This window comes from Canis lupus, chromosome 11, assembly GCF_003254725.2.
Source record: "Canis lupus dingo isolate Sandy chromosome 11, ASM325472v2, whole genome shotgun sequence".
NCBI lineage: Eukaryota > Metazoa > Chordata > Mammalia > Carnivora > Canidae > Canis > Canis lupus.
In genome coordinates, this window is record NC_064253.1 from 40641621 (window position 1) to 40657839 (window position 16219).

At 39.3% G+C, this 16219-nt stretch overlaps 1 protein-coding gene across 3 annotated transcripts in view; it reads left to right on the forward strand.

Moving 5' to 3' along the window:
- Positions 1-16219, forward strand: part of LOC112649861 (methylthioadenosine phosphorylase) — a 114026-nt gene that overhangs the window by 44765 nt on the left and 53042 nt on the right. For 2 of the 3 annotated variants that reach the window (XM_025432361.3, XM_025432362.3), the window contains exons 7-8: positions 2458-2580; positions 4945-5888. The exons of the other annotated variant lie outside the window; for it this stretch is intronic. In XM_025432361.3, coding sequence (XP_025288146.2) covers positions 2458-2580; positions 4945-4983 — 162 coding nt within the window. In that variant the 3' untranslated portion in view covers positions 4984-5888. Of the gene's footprint in view, positions 1-2457; positions 2581-4944; positions 5889-16219 lie in introns of those variants that run through there. 3 annotated transcript variants of the gene reach the window in all.

Sequence of the window (16219 nt, forward strand, 5' to 3'; positions counted from 1 at the left end):
TCCTGCCTCTGGCTTTCTGCTCAGTCTAGTAATATTTGCCTCCTGCAGATCAAATGGTGCTTTCCTTTACTACATGAGGTTTGGAAAGAAGTCAGTTGGAGCCACTTGAGTTGAAAGCAGAGAAGCTAAGCTGTGTGTAAGTGGTAAGGCACGAAGGCAGATAATGCTAAATGCCACAAGAAAAGCACAGACGGAGATCACATCATCACCCAGCCATGTGTGTCATTGAGCTTTAAACCAGATGTGCGGCCTGGTGTGGTGCAAAGATTTGAGTTGCCTACACCCACCTTCAAATTCCTGTTGCTCCATTTACTTGTGAGACTGGACAAGTTCTCTAATCCATCTACTCCTGTGTGGGATGGAGCCAGAGGTGAGGGGTGGAGGTTTTTCACTTACACTTCTAACCTTGCAGGATTTCTGGGAGAATTAAACCAAATGTAGAGTAGCTGCTATAGTGCCAGCTCCTAAGAGAGGGTGGTTATCACCAGGCAGCTATGATGGAGAGAGGTGGTGCAGAAATGTTTGAGAAGAAAACTTGTTTTTTAGGCTGGACATTAAGCAGAGGGTTAGATTTTACTGTGAAGAGGTTAGTAGAATGGGCATTTTGGATGGAGCCCAACAGCAGAAACAAAGAGAAAAGAGAGGTCAGAGTCCAAAGAAGTCAATATCAGTCAAAAGAAGGAGTGCCTCAGTCAGTTCAGTGTCTACCTTCAGCTCAGGTCATGACCTCGGGGTCGTGGGATCAAGCCCTGCATTGGGAGCTCCCTGTTCATCAGGGAGTCTGCTTCTCCTTCTGCTCCCTACCCCCCACTCATGCTCTCTCTCTCTTGCTCTCAAATAAAGTCTTAAAAAAATACATCAATCAAAGGAAAAACAGTAAATATAAGGTAAATCTCTTGGATGCTTCATGAGCCTGCACTGGAAGACTCTGCTTAAAACTTGCTTCTGCAGGTACTTGGCAACACCCATTCACTGCTTTGAATTCCCACAGTGATGGAACTCCCATTGGCTACAGTGCTTGTCATTTTTTTCTAAATACATTTCCGTGTTTGTGGGATGGGTCTGGAGTTTATAAAAACTCTAAGAAATAGAAAGATGTAATCTTTGTGCGCTTGAACCCCAGATTCCCTCTAAGTATAATGAGGTGTGACAAGTACTCTACCTCTGATAGCCATCTTACATTCACAACTTTTTTTCAACGTTTTTATGGAAGCAATTTTGGTGATATATAGAAGTTGACCATAGTATGAGCTTTTGTAAATCAACATCCCGCTTCAATTGTAAATGTATCAGCTTAGGGCCAAATCATATTTCATCTGGACTCTGATCCATAATTTTATCCATAACACCTAACATAACCACATTATCATTATCACATCCCAGTGGTAATTCCTTAATATTTCAAAGCACAGTTCACATTTCTAGTTATCCCAAATATCACAACTTTTTACCTCCAAGTGTTCTGAAGAGAAACTAGGTCATTTGTCCTGTAGAGTTTCCCACAGGAAACTTTCTGGATCACTGAACTCATCTCCTTGGGGTATGACATCTCCTTTGACAGATTCCTCTGTCCTCTGTATTTCCTTTAAATTGACAGCTGGTTCTAGAGATTTGTTCCAATTCAGGTGTCAAAACTAGTGTTGAGGGGCAGCCTGGGTGGCTCAGCGGTTTAAGCGCCTGTCGTCAGCCCGGGGCGTGATCCTGGGGTCCTGGGATTGAGTCCCATGTCAGGCTCCCTGCATGGATCCTGCTTCTCCCTCTCCCTGCGTCTCTGCCTCTCTCTCTCTCTCTCTCTCTCTCTCTCTGTCTCTCTCTCTCTCTATCATGAATAATAATCTTTTAAAAAAATAACTAATAAATAAATCTTTAAAAAAAGTGTTGAATTAATATGATTCCTGTAAGGAAGCTCATTAAAGTGGATTGTTTGTTTTGGGATTTGTTTTTGTCGTTGTTCTGTGATGTTAGCTGTCCATCCATTAATTCATTGGGAGCTAAATACATTTGGGAGCTATATAAATACATTTGGGAGCTCCCAATACATTGGGAGCTATAAAAATGACAATACTCTGATTCCAGCATTTCTCTTTATTAGCTGGAAGACTTCTTGAAAGATAAATGTGCTTATCTTGTGATTGGCTAGCCAGTGTAGCAGCAGTTTTAAGACTGGAATCCATTCTATTGTGGATGTTAGGAGCATTAGCCACATCTTTCCAGACCTGCTAACATATTATACATCTGAGAAAGTTTCTCAAACGTTACATTGAAAACCAGCAGTTTTTTTCAGAGATACCATTGGATTCCTCCACCATCTCCCCTCTGGGACCAAGCCTGCCTTGAAAAGTGCAGAGCTAGTGCCCAGGGGATTGGAATTGGAGTGAACTGACTCTACAGTTCTGTGAACAGCAGTGGAATTATAAAATTGCTAGTAACATTTTCTGCTGTTTTTTTTTTCTCTAGGTTTCAGTGGACCGGGTCTTAAAGACCCTGAAAGAAAATGCCAATAAAGCCAAAAGTTTACTCCTCACTACCATACCTCAGATAGGTTCCATGGAATGGTCAGAAACCCTCCATAACCTGAAGGTAAGTACCCTCAGCCATCTGCAAGCAGACACTTCCATGGACCATCATCTGCCTTACACTAGTCTAGAGGTTCTCTACCAGTTTTCATGCTCTTTCCTACCATACTACCAGTGTGAAATTGAGTAGTTATGGATTTTGGCTAGTAATACAAGACTGCTGAAAGTTGAGGTGGTAAGAGTTTTATTATCTAGTCTGCCAAGTTCTTAACATTGTCATGCTCTACAGGATATTCCTAAGTCATACTACAGAAGGTTGAAGATAGTGCTTGTTCTGTACATGGCTTATATCGCTGACAAAGCTGTTTGCTTTTTGGCAGACCCAGGCAAAGTGTTGGCAGCCTTTAAAGCCAAAACACGAATAGCAATACCAAAACGGTGCCAGGAGTGTACTTAGGATTGATGTTATATCAGACTAAGACAGTGATTAATGATAAACATGGGATGGGTTGTAGATTGGTAGCTTTTCAACTCTAGCATTAGTTCCCAGAATATCATTTAAACTGAGTGCTAAACTCAGAGACCCATGATTTTTATTTGGACATTTTTTGATTCTCTTGATTAACCACACTGGATAAGGAGTTGCCTCAAATTGATTGGATAGTCCCCTATCCAGAGAAAGTAGCTAGCATGGCCTAAGGTGTTGAACATACTGTACTCTTGGGTCTTAAGACAGGTAGTTGAGAGAGGATTTGAAAAGTTGATAAAAGCCCTCCTTACCTGAACTGCTACCACCAAGGAGCCCTAGAATGAGAGTCACAATTTTAGTGTGATGAAGACACCGCATGGTGGTCAGTGATTGACAGCTGCTGGGCACAGAGGAGCCATGATTTATAGCAGATACTGACTGCATGGTTTAAGTGCTCCAGCATAGCCGATTTCAGTCCATCAATCCAAAACCACTGATGGATCCAAAGAGCTGATTTTTGCAAGCTGATACAGCAGGCTACACTACACACCCCTCTAACAAGGTGTCTCTCAGCCCTAAGGACTGGCAAGTCAGGAATATTGGAATTTGTATTCCAGTCTTTCCCACTAGACTTCAAGTGCATAAGAGACAGGAAATACATGTGTTGGTTTCAGCCTTTATACCTAGGAGCTAAATATTCTAAATGACTAAATGATAGCCCCTCTTTCCCCCATGAAGTGTTTCATCATAATTGAAATGGAGACAAACCTTGTTAATAATTACAAAGAAAAGGGAAACAAAAGAATTCTAAGAATTGAGGAAAGTCCGTTTAAACTGGAAACCGAAAAAAAAATAAAAAAAATAAAAAAAATAAACTGGAAACCGTTATATCTCCCTGGGTGCAGTGCAATAAGAACAGCATGACGTTAGCTTGTCTAAATAAGCACACTATTGATTGTGGGAAATATGACTCATACTTTTTGCTGCTGCTGAGGCTAGTGTCACCTGCAAGACGTGATGGGTTTTATTTTTTTCTTTAGGTTTTTCAACTGACCCCATTTTGACCATAGTCTTTCGAATTTGAATATAATTTCTCAAGGAGTAAAATTTATCATTTCAGCTTCATTTTTAAATAAATCTTAGATGGTAGAAATCCATGTTCTCCTTTCCTTCTGAGAAGTTTCTGAAAGTATGCAATTATAGTGTGTTTCCCTATGTGTGCATTTTTAAAGAGGGTTAATATTTATAGCTTTCATCAGATTCTCAAAGAGTTATACGATCTAAAGAAAGAAAATGAAGCATTTTGCTCTAGGCGAAACTGAGAATCATGGCCTTTGTTGTGACACATTAAGGCACACCCTACTAATAACCCTTTATTCTTGGGGGTATTTTGGGGGTAGTGTGTTCAGTTCTCTGTACACTGAAATGTGTGTCATGCATTCACTCATTTCAGAAACTGTGAGCACCTGCCATATGGCCAGCTGTGGTTTACAAAGGTACATAAGACCTGTGGTGATGAAGATGATCCTCTTATGTTTAGAGATACTGATGTACTAAAATTTCAAGGGTGTTTTCCAGTGGGATAAGGTGAATGACAGAGGTTGATATACATTAATCCAGGCTGGAGGTTAGTGCATAATACATATCCTAGTGGATATGAAAGAGGGTGGAGATCTGGGAAAACCTGGACAGCCCTCTTGAGATAAACAAAACTCACTTAGCAGGAGAGTGAGGAACTACGAGTTAAGAGCTGTATTGCAAGTTCCACGTCTAGTTGGTTATTTTTAAGTTTTAATGAACATGAGAATTTTCTGAGTTTATTGAAAGTGTGGATACCCTGGGCCCTCAAGTCTCTGAAATCAAAATCTGGTTTTTAATAAGGACTCCTGGTGATTATCCTGATCTTAAGAATCACAACCTATAGCAAGCTTTTATCTGTGCCTGTTTTCTTTCTTTTAGAATATGGCCCAGTTTTCTGTTTTATTACCAAGACATTAAACTAGCATGGCCACCTAGAGGACAAGAAGACTTGCTAATTCCAGTCATTTGGGAAATTTCAGCTTAACTTGGAAAAAACATGGAAAAGACATGCAGCTCTCATGCCCTCGCCTACTAAGGAAGAACATATTAGACCACACGTGCACATACCAGAGATGCCTTCTAGAAGGGTTAGACTGCTTCAGAAAAATGGCCAATGAACATGTGGAAAAATTCTGACATCTGACACTTTAGAAAAAAAAATAAGACCTCATTTACCTTTGTAAATTTGTAATAATAAAGGGTTTCCCATGTTACCAAGGAAATATGAAGAAGAAATGGGAATTCTTAGACTGTTTATTGGTGTGACTATAAATTTCATACAGTCTTTTTGGAGGGCAGTTTGGTAAAATGTATCAAAAGGCTTAAAAATACTTATACTCTTTGTGCTGGTTACCCCACTCCTAGGAATTTATCTTTAAAAAATTATCAGGGATACAAAGAACCGTGTATAAGGAAGGATGTCTAATATAGCATTAGTCATAATAGCAAATATTCAAAAGAATCTTAATATCCCAACAGTCAGAGGTAAATTATGGTATAGTTCTAATTAGATTGTGAAGCAGCCAACTGAAGATCCTGTTTTCACATAATATTTGATGTCCTAAAGAAATGGTTGCTCTATAATATGAAATGAAAAAAGGGTATGTGTACACATTTTACATTGCTAATGTTGTTTTAAAGTTCTACATTAATGTACAAAAAGACCAGAAATGGATATATAATCTTTTGTTAACTGTATTTGGGGTTGGGACACTGAATCATTTTAATTTTCTTTATATTTTTCTGTGTCTTCACATTTTTCTACAATGAATATAACCAAATAATAAAGTCTTAAAAATAAAAAGATCCAGCTCTTGAAAACATACTGGTGTGAAGCAAAGTTTAAGATGGTAATCCTAAGAGGAGTTCTGTTTGAGTTCCATCTTCATTTTGTTAAAAAAAAAAAAAAAAAAAAAAGGATCAATGATAACTGTATAGTAAGAACGATACTTGGGCTTGCAACAACTTGAGAAAAGTTGGGTGTTTAATCATCACAGAGTAAATAAAATCTTTTTTTGTTTTTTAATAAAATCTTAAAAAAAAAAAAATGTTTAAAAAAAATTTAGGGGCAGCCCCGGTGGCGCAGTGGTTTAGCACTGCCTGCAGCCCAAGGTATGATCCTGGAGACCCAGGATCGAGTCCCACGTCGGGTTCCCTGCATGGAGCCTGCTTCTCCCTCTGCCTGTGTCTCTGCCTCTCTCTCTCTCTCTCTGTCTCTATGAATAAATAAAATCTTAAAAAAAAAAAAGTTTAATCCTCACAGTCTGAAACTCTGAGAGATAATAGACATTCTAGTGTGTCAAGTTTTTTTAAAATTAATATTTGGCCTTTGTTTCTACTTTTTATGAGTTGATTATTTTACATGGGTGGGTGGTTTGGATTTTTTCATAAAACAGAAGCTTGCTTCTTACTCTTTTTTGTTGTTTTATAGGAATGTGTTTTGTTTTCTGTCATAAAGATCTTTTTTTCTTCAGAATTACTACTTTTCACTGTGGTCTGTTACTGGGTCTGTTAGTCATATAGCTTGTCTGTTTAAAGAGTGTAAAGTCAGTGTGTTTGTGTCTAAGGAGACTGTCCTCAAGATAATAAGCTGCTAGTTGTAAACAACAAAATAAACCAGTTATCCACCCCTCCCCCCCAGCATTAATATTGAGCTGTTTGGGTTACAAGTGATTATGATTCTCACATTCCCCAATGCAGTGATTCAGCCCTGGCTGGACATTAGTTATACACACATCACATAACAGATCTGAATCCAGGGCTCCCTGTCTCCGTAAACCCTGATCTGCCACTCTGTAATACTATATATATACTTTTCTTTCATTCTTAGTACATATCTGATGATGTCAAGGCAAAAATGTGAGCATTTTGCTGCCTTCAGAAAGCACAGTTCTCCCTCACCAACTTCTAGGGGCACTTTTCTTTCTTTTTTTTTTTTTTTTTAAGATTTTATGTATTTATTCATGATAGTCACACACAGAGAGAGAGAGAGAGAGAGAGGCAGAGACACAGGCAGAGGGAGAAGCAGGCTCCATGCAGGGAGCCCGACGTGGGATTCGATCCCGGGTCTCCAGGATCGTGCCCTGGGCCAAAGGCAGGCGCCAAACCGCTGAGCCACCCAGGGATCCCAAGGGGCACTTTTCTTGATTCAGCAGTCTCGAGTAGCAACCTCACTTTCAGACTTCTCACATGGAGTATACTCCTGTTTCATTGCTATTTCCCATCAGCTGCTCCTTATTCAAAACCAACATAATCTTACTGATTTCTTCGTTCTTGAGGACTTTGCTGACCATTTCTTCCTGGAGTGCTTTTTACTTATGTGATCTTTCACTTTTTCTTTTTTAAGCTAAAAAATTAAGTAAACACGGTGAACAGTTTATTTCAGTTTCCCCAGTGGATTATGGGCATAATGGAAAAGCTGTGGCTTAGTGACCTAGTCCTTTGGGAGAGTGCCAAGTTATTGATAAGTGCATTTGCATCTACTCTTGGTAATGCATCATTTTGCATTGTTTTTCATTGATTCTGTAGATGAACCTGAATGGTTCTATCTGTAGAGTGTTACCTCAAGAAAAGATGGAGGAGCCTGGAATACCAGGGTTATATTTGAGACCTGAAATGTTTTGCAAATTAGCCCCAGTGCATCCTGGAGTTGTTTATAATAAGCAAATGCTTAGGAAAACTTTTGAGATAAAATATTTAAAGGGATGTATGCAGTTAAGGACTTTCCCATCTCCCTATCTGATGAACTTCCATAAAAGGAAAACCTTTGTCTTTTTCACTTAGGATCCTGAGTTCCTTGAACTTAGCACAAGTTCAAGGAATCTTTGTGTAAATGAAAATCTAATCCGGGCAGCCCCGGTGGCTTGGTGGTTTAGCGCTGCCTTCAGCCCAGGGTGTGATCCTGGAGACCCGGGATCAAGTCCTACATCGGGCTCCCTGCATGGAGCCTGCTTCTCCCTCTGCCTGTGTCTCTGCCTCTCTCTCTCTCTCTCTGTCTCTCATGAATAAGTAAATAAAAATCTTTGAAAAAAAGGAAAAAAAAAGGAAAATCTAATCCTGTCTTTCCTACATCACTCTCAGCTGGTCAAAGACCTCACTCTAGTGGTTGCCCATCTCCATGCTCAAATTTTCCCTCATTGGATCATTTTTCCGAGGGCACAAATATGCTGGTACTTCTCCCAATAAAAAAAAAATTCTTGGCTACAATTCAGTGTGGTGTCTGTCTTATTGCTTTGCCTTTTATTGGGATAAAGTCCCCAAAGATCTCTGTCTCCAATTCCTCTTCTTGTTTCTTTAGCTCACTCCAATCCAAATTGTGCCAGTACCCCACTTTCAACATCACCACCATCCTCAAGGTCACCTCCTTACTAAATCTACTGGTGAGTTCTCAGACTTCATCTTTCTTTTCCTATCAGCAGCATTTGATACATTTAATCCCTCCCTCCTCCTTGATAAATATTCTTCACATGTCTTCCGAGGACACCACAATTGGTTTTCCTTCTACCTCAATGGTTGCTATTCAGTCTTTTCTGGTTTTTGCTGTTCTCTCAGATCTTTTAGTGTCACCTGCTCCAGCACTCATTCTTCATTCATTCCTGTTTCCAGCCCCCCTCCCAGATCTCTCCCAGCACTCTCCCATCTCGGTTGTTGGCAGTTTCATCCTTCCAGTCCCTCAGATCAAAAACGTGGAGTTATTCTTAACTCTTCAAAACCTACATTCGCATCAGCAAGATATTTGTTCACTCTACCTACCATCCAAAATATATCCAGGAGGGCAGCCCGGGCGGCTGAAGCGCCGCCTTCAGCCCAGGGCCTGATCCTGGAGACCCGGGATCGAGTCCCGTATCGGGCTCCCTGCATGGAGCCTGCTTCTCCCTCTGCCTGTGTCTCTGTCTCTCTGTATCTCTCATGAATAGATAAATAAAATCTTTAAAATATATATATATTTATATAGGAAATGTGGCGCGTGGGTGGCTCAGTTGATTAAGTGTCTGCCTTTGGCTCAGATCGTGATCTCTGGGTTGTAGGATCGAGCCCCATGTTTGGCTCCCTGCTCAGTAGGGAGCCTGCTTCTCCCTTTGCCTCTGCTCCTCCCCCACCCACTCTCCCTCAAATAAAATCTTAATATATATATAAAGAAACTGACTTCCTCACATCAGCTACTGCCTCTACCCTGGCCTGAGTCACTCGCCTCTCACCTGGGTGCTGCAATAATCTAACTGGTTCTCCTGCTTCTACTCTAATAGCAACCCAGAAGCTAGAATGATCCTTGTAAAACATGAGTCATTCTTCTGCTCATTTCTCTCAGAATAAGAGCCCAAATCCTCATAGTAGTGCATGAATCCTCATAGGATCTGCACGTATCCCTAATCTCGAAATTCCTGCCATCCTCTGTACCACTGACCATGCTTTTCCTAGAACACACCACGCCCTTTTCAGCCTTTAATGCTAGAGTACTTGCTTTATGTTTCTTCTACCTGGGAAACCTCTCCCAGGTAATCACGTCACTCACTCTATCACCTTCAAACCTCTGCTCAAAAATCACCCCACTGGATCAACCCCAACCATCCTATTTTAATGCAGGGCAGTGATTCTCACTACACATCCCCAGTACTCCTGCCCATTCTCACCTGAATCAACTTTTGTTTTTCCACAAGCTCTTAACACCTCCCAACATACCCTTAATATTTGTGTTTGCTTGCTTGCTATTGTTTGTTGGTATCTTCCACCCCCATTCCCTACAAAATAAAAATTCTGTGAAGGCAGAAATCTTGTTCACTGATATATATCCCAAGTGGCCAGAATGTGGCCTTAGTAAACTTTCAGCCAATACTGTTTTGAATGTACAGCTTCCTACTGATTATCACAATATTTGCAAAGCCCTGCATGTTCTGACATTTCTGGCTTACTCCAGCCTCTTCTCTCTACCTCCAACACCTGATGGCACTCCAGGCCAGCACTGTCCATAGAAAACATAATGCGAGCCAGTATGTAATTTTGAATCTAGAAGCCACATTTTTTAAAATGAAATTGTAATAATATATTAACCTAATTGACCCAAAGTACCATGTCAACCTGTAATCAATATTAAGTCAAAAAATTTTATGCATTCTTTTTCAAATACTAAATCTTTGGAATCGATTGTGTATTTTACACTAACAGCACATCTCAAGTCAGGTGCTAAATTTTTATCAGAAATAATTTGATCTGTATTAAATTTTACTATGAAAGGTAGATCCACAAACCCAAGTCATTGCAAGTATAATGAAACATCAATTTTTAGTTCATTAAAATTTTGTACTAAAATTATAAATTCAGGGCACCTGGGTTGTTCAGTTGGTCAAGTGTCCAACTCTTCATTTCAGCTCAGGCCATGATCTCAGTGTTGTGGGATCAAGTCCTGAGTTGAACTTTGTGCTCAGCACTGAGTCTGCTTGTCCTTCTCCCTACCCCAAGCTCACTCTGTCTCTCTCAAACAACTAAAATCTTAAAAAATAAAATTATAAATTCCATTTCTCAATTAGCTACATTTCAAGTGTTTGATGACCACATTTGTCTAACAGCCATCATATGGGACAGAGCAGCTCTTCACTTCAGATCCAAGCAGGCTGGACTTTCTCCTTGCTTCTGCCCTTTGTTGTCTCTACCTGAAAGACTGCTCCACCACCACCTTCCTTTATTTGGCTCATTGCCTGGCTGTCCTTTTTCTGATTCCCAAATGCCCTGCTCTACTATAGTACTTGTCTATTTATAGTTGTTACTTGTCACACTGTAATTGCCCAGTTCATTGTCTAATTAGCATAGTGACTGACACATAAGAGTTACTATATATATTGATTAAATGTATAAATCCATGACACTTCTACCTGTGGATATTTAGTCATGCATCCATTTCCAAATAACTTCTCCCCAGGCCCAGAGTCTGGCTCCTTGTAATAGTTCAATTCATGATAAAAATCATAGTGTCCTGGCATGGCAGACACTGAAAGTCCATATTTTCCAAGAAAGGAATGAATATATTTACAGATATTATGTTGGTACCTTAATGAATGTTACTAGAGCCCCGTATCCATTCTCTTCTATTTTCCCAATTTATGTCCCCTTGTTATCTTAGCAGATATGGGGGTTAGTCAGGTTTTAATACAATTGAAAAATTCCTCAGATGGAGGGAATGAGGAATTCTGGGTATTGAATCTTGAGTTTAAAAATATATATATAATTTGTTGCCTTTACTATTATTTACATCTTTCTTGTTCATCTTGGCATGTAATTTGTTTTCCCAAGGAGATTGTAGTTTTCTGTGAGTGGTGGACTGATTCCCGAGGGCCTGGTCCATGCCTTACATTTAATGAGCAACCAATAAAAAGTTGTTGGTGTTCCCTCAATCAGTAGTTTAAATTGAACACACACAGAAATTGAACAGCTGGTCATATCAATAGGATCTTGAGGAAATGATTTTTGAAAAAGTACAAATACCAAAATACTTAAGTGTTTTAGAATTCAGCATATAATTGAAAAAGATGTATGCTTGATTTCATAGGTATTTTGCCACAGAGAACATTTGTTTCAGAACAAAAACAAAAGCATTTGATGATTTCATTTAGAGAAAATTAACAGGAAATTGTAGGTGTTTTCAAACGATGCTCTCAGTTTTATAGATGATTCAGATTTATTTATTTTTTTTTAATTTTTTTTTAATTTTTATTTATTTATGATAGTCACAGAGAGACAGAGAGAGAGAGGCAGAGACATAGGCAGAGGGAGAAGCAGGCTCCATGCACCGGGAGCCTGATGTGGGATTCGATCCCGGGTCTCCAGGATCGCGCCCTGGGCCAAAGGCAGGCGCCAAACCACTGCGCCACCCAGGGATCCCGATGATTCAGATTTAAAAAGTCTACACATCGGAATGTGATGATGTGTTCCTTAACTGCTCTTTTTGACCTCACCTTAGTTTACAAATCCCTCCCTATAAGAATTAAGGTTACAAGGTTAAAGCAGTAAGTTTTAGGAAAGTCAGTTCCAAATGTATACAAAAACAAAGAATAGTAATGAACCTTTATGTATTACCCAGCTTCAAGAATTTTCATCTCAGGGACGCCTGGGTGGCTCAGCAGTTGAGTGTCTGCCTTTGGCTCAGGGTGTAACCCCAGAGTCCTGGGACCAAGTCTCACATCGGGCTTCCTGCATGGAGCCTGCTTCTCCCTCTGTCTATGTCTCTGCCTCTCTCTCTGTGTGTATCTCTCATGAATAAATGGATAAAATCTTAAAAAAAAAATCATCATCTCATAGCTAATGTGTTTTTTCTATATTCTCACCTACTACACTCCTTCCATGTTATTTTGAAGCATTTCACATACATCATATAATTTCATCCATGAGTATTTTCATTGTTACTTCTAAAGGATAAGTATTTTTAAGGGAGTCACAATACCAGTAGTGCACATTTAAAAATAAATTAAAATTCCTTCATAGCATCAAATATGCAATGAATACTCAAAAGTTCAAATATCTTGGGGTGCCTGGGTGGCTTAGTCGGTTAAGTGTCCAACTCTTGATTTTGGCTCAGGTCATGATCTCAGGGCCATGAGTTTGAGCCCCCAACAGGCTCTGCGGCTGAGTGTGGATCAGCCTGCTTGAGATTCTCTCCCTTTCCCTCTGCCCCTTCCTTCCCTCAAATAAATACATTTTAAAAATAGATATCTTAATATATACACAGAAAGAGCATTTCATAAAGTTCACCAGTCCTTTATGGCAAACAATGTTAGTAAACAAAAAATAGAAATTCCTTAGAATTTAAGAATGGATCAGATATATACTATGAAATACATATGGGATAAATAGAAACAAAGCCATGGGAAGAGAAAATATAAGAAAACAATGAGACTATCTTAAAATACCAGGCAGATTAAAAAAAACTAAATAGTACTGAAGAAAATTTAAAATATAGCCAATAAAATTAGAAACTCAAAAGAGTAATTCAGAATATTAGGGTTGGAGAGAAAATTGATTAGCTGGATTATGAACTAAAAATAAACTCAGAATGTACAGAGAAATAGAGACAGAAAACATGACAGACAGCTTGACATGTAAAACACAGCAGAAGTTCCATCATAAGGCTTACTGAAGAGAATACGTGTTCCAGAAACAGGAAATAAAGAAGATGGGTGGCATTCTTCTGACTCTCAGCATGACAGCATAAGGAACTCTGGACAAGCTCACCAGTAAAACCAGTGAAAATTATTTTTAAACAACCAGTTAAAACCTTTGGATATGGTTGAAGCACACTTAGCAATGAAATAAACACACATTCAAGAGAACTTAATAAAATGTATTAGGAACCATGGCAGTCTGTGATATTTGAACTGAAAGTTCTGCTTCCCCCTTTCTCCCTCCCAATTCAACAAGATGGAAATTTACTTAAGACTGATGCAGCCAAGAATGCAGAGTATCATCTCCTTTAGTTCTCAATCGGAGAGCTATCATCCCAGAAGGGGCAGGACATCACTATTTCTCATCCTAGCCCCATATATCTGCCGGTTAAGAGGCTAAGAGGCAAGCATAGGTGAGGGGTAGAGTCTTTCTTTTTCTACCCAGCCCATAAGGAACTCTACCCTGGGTGTGCTATTGCTGAGAATACTGGGACCCCAATCATCCTTCCCCCAGCCTGTAAGGCACTGACTACATGCTGGAAGAGTCAAAAAAAAAAAAAAAAAAAAAAAGCTGAAGGAGTGACTGGCTGGCAGTTGGTTGAGCATCCAACTCTTGATTTCCACTTCGGTCAGGGTTGTGGGATCAAGCCCATGTTGGGCTCCCCAACACAGTGGGGAGTCTGCTTCTCCTCCTTTTCCCTCTGTACCTTCCACCTGCTTGCATGTGTACGCCTGTGCTCACTCTCTCTAAAATAAAATATTTTTACAAAAATAAGCTGAAGGTACTGTCCTCTACCACCAACAACCACCACCACTGAGCACTCAGCTCCTAAACTGGGAGTGCCATTCAGCAAGAAGCTTGCCATTGTCCTCACTTCCAGCTCCATGGCCATAAGTCAGAGATTTTGCCTTGGAGGAACAGTAGGCAATAAACCAGATGATTCTAATTCTTTTCCTAAAGGAACTGACTTCATTTGCAACAGTGTGGAGAAGTTTAAGCTTAAGGGTGCCTCCCAATACAGTGAAGGTAGTAGTGAAGAGCAATTGAGATGATATTGGTAGAACCATTTGACATATAAGCTAAACTGTAGACCAGCTAGTGTGCATGAGAGAACCTAGAAGAACATAGCTGACAGGAGACTATCTGGGGTCAGAACAAATATTGATAACTGACTTCCAGAACAATCCCTCTGAAGGAATCTGAATTTCAGTGGTTTAGTTTATGAGCAACTTATGCCTCAGCATATTGTTGTAGGCAATAAAGAAATCACCCAGCCATTGTTTAACAGCTGGATCTTATCAGGGAAAGAGAAAACCTTGAAAAAACCCTCACTGTTAACCAGGGTGACTGTGTGCATAACCCATGGGTATGCTCTCTGAAGAACAATATCAGAAGCTTATTGATGCCAGAGACAAAAAAATTCTGATAAAATAAAAAAAAATTAAAAATAAATAAAAGATTCTGCTAAAATAATGTTACTAAAAAAGAAAGAGAGCGAGAGAGAAAGAAAGAAAGAAAGAAAGAAAGAAAGAAAGAGAGAAAGAGAACAAACTGGTTACTAAACAAATAAGTAAATAATAATAAGCACAATAATAACAAGCACCAGAGGGGAGGCATCAGTACTCAGATTTGCTACAATATATTATCTAAAGTGTCCAAATTCCAATAAAAATGATTAGTCATGCAAGGAAACAGGAAAGTATGACCCATACACTGGGGAAAAAAAGCAGACAACAGAAACTACCTGTAGAGCACCAGATGTCAAATTTAACAAAGTCTTCAATGTAGCCGTTAGAAACATGTTCAGTGAACTAAAGGGAACCATGATTAAAGAGTTAAAAAGGTATGATGAACATGTTGATGGGGATCCCTGGGTGGCTCGGTGGTTTGGCGCCTGCCTTTGGCCTGGGGTGTGGTCCTGAAGTCCCGGGATCGAGTCCCACATTGGGCTCCCTGCATGGAGCCTGCTTCTCCCTCTGCCTGTGTCTCTGCCTCTCTCTGTCTCTCAGGAATAAATAAATAAAATCTTTTAAAAACTTTTAAGAGAAGAAGAAAAGAAATAATATTAGAATGGAAATAAATAAAACAGTAGAAAATCAATTAAAAAGCTGATTCTCTGAAAAGAGCAACAGAATTGACAAAACTTCAGCTTGATTAATCAAGACCAAAAAAGATGGCATCCAAATTGCTGCATTAGAAATGAAAGATGAGACACTCCTACTGTTCTTAAAGAAATAAAAAGGAGGGGATCCCTGGGTGGCTCAGTGGTTTAGTGCCTGCCTTTGGCCCACGGTGTGATCTTGGAGTCCCGGGGGGTCAAGTCCCACATCAGGCTCCCTGCATGGAGCCTGCTTCTCCCTCTGGCTGTGTCTCTGCCTCTCTCTCTATCTCTCTCTCTCTCTCTCTGTCCCTTATGAATAAATAAATAAAATCTTTAAAAGAAGAAATAAAAAGGATTATAAAAGAATACTAATGAACAGCTGTATGTCAACTAATTAGATATCCCAAATAAAGTAAGCAAAGTCCTGGAAACACACAATGTACAAATTGACTTGAGAATAAAAAGTCTGAATAGATCTATAATAAGAGATTAAATTAGTAACAAAAACATGATCCACAATGATTATTTCGATACAGAAAAACATTTGACAAAATTCAATTCCCTTTCATGATAAAACTGTCAATAAACTAGGAATTGAAGAAAATTAACATAATAAAGTTCATATATGAAAAACCCATGATTAATATACTGAGCAGTGAAAAACGGAAAGTTGTTCCTAAAACTGAAAAAATCAGCAACAAGGCAAAGATACCTATACTTTCCACTTCAACAGGGTACTGAAAGTCTTAGTCACTACAATTAGACAAGAAAATAAAAAGCATCCAAATTGGAAAGAAAGTAGTAAAATTATCTGTGCAGATGGCTTAATTTTACATGCAGAAAGCTCTAAAGACTTAAAAAAACCCAACTATTAGAATTATTAACTCAGTAAAGTGGTATAAT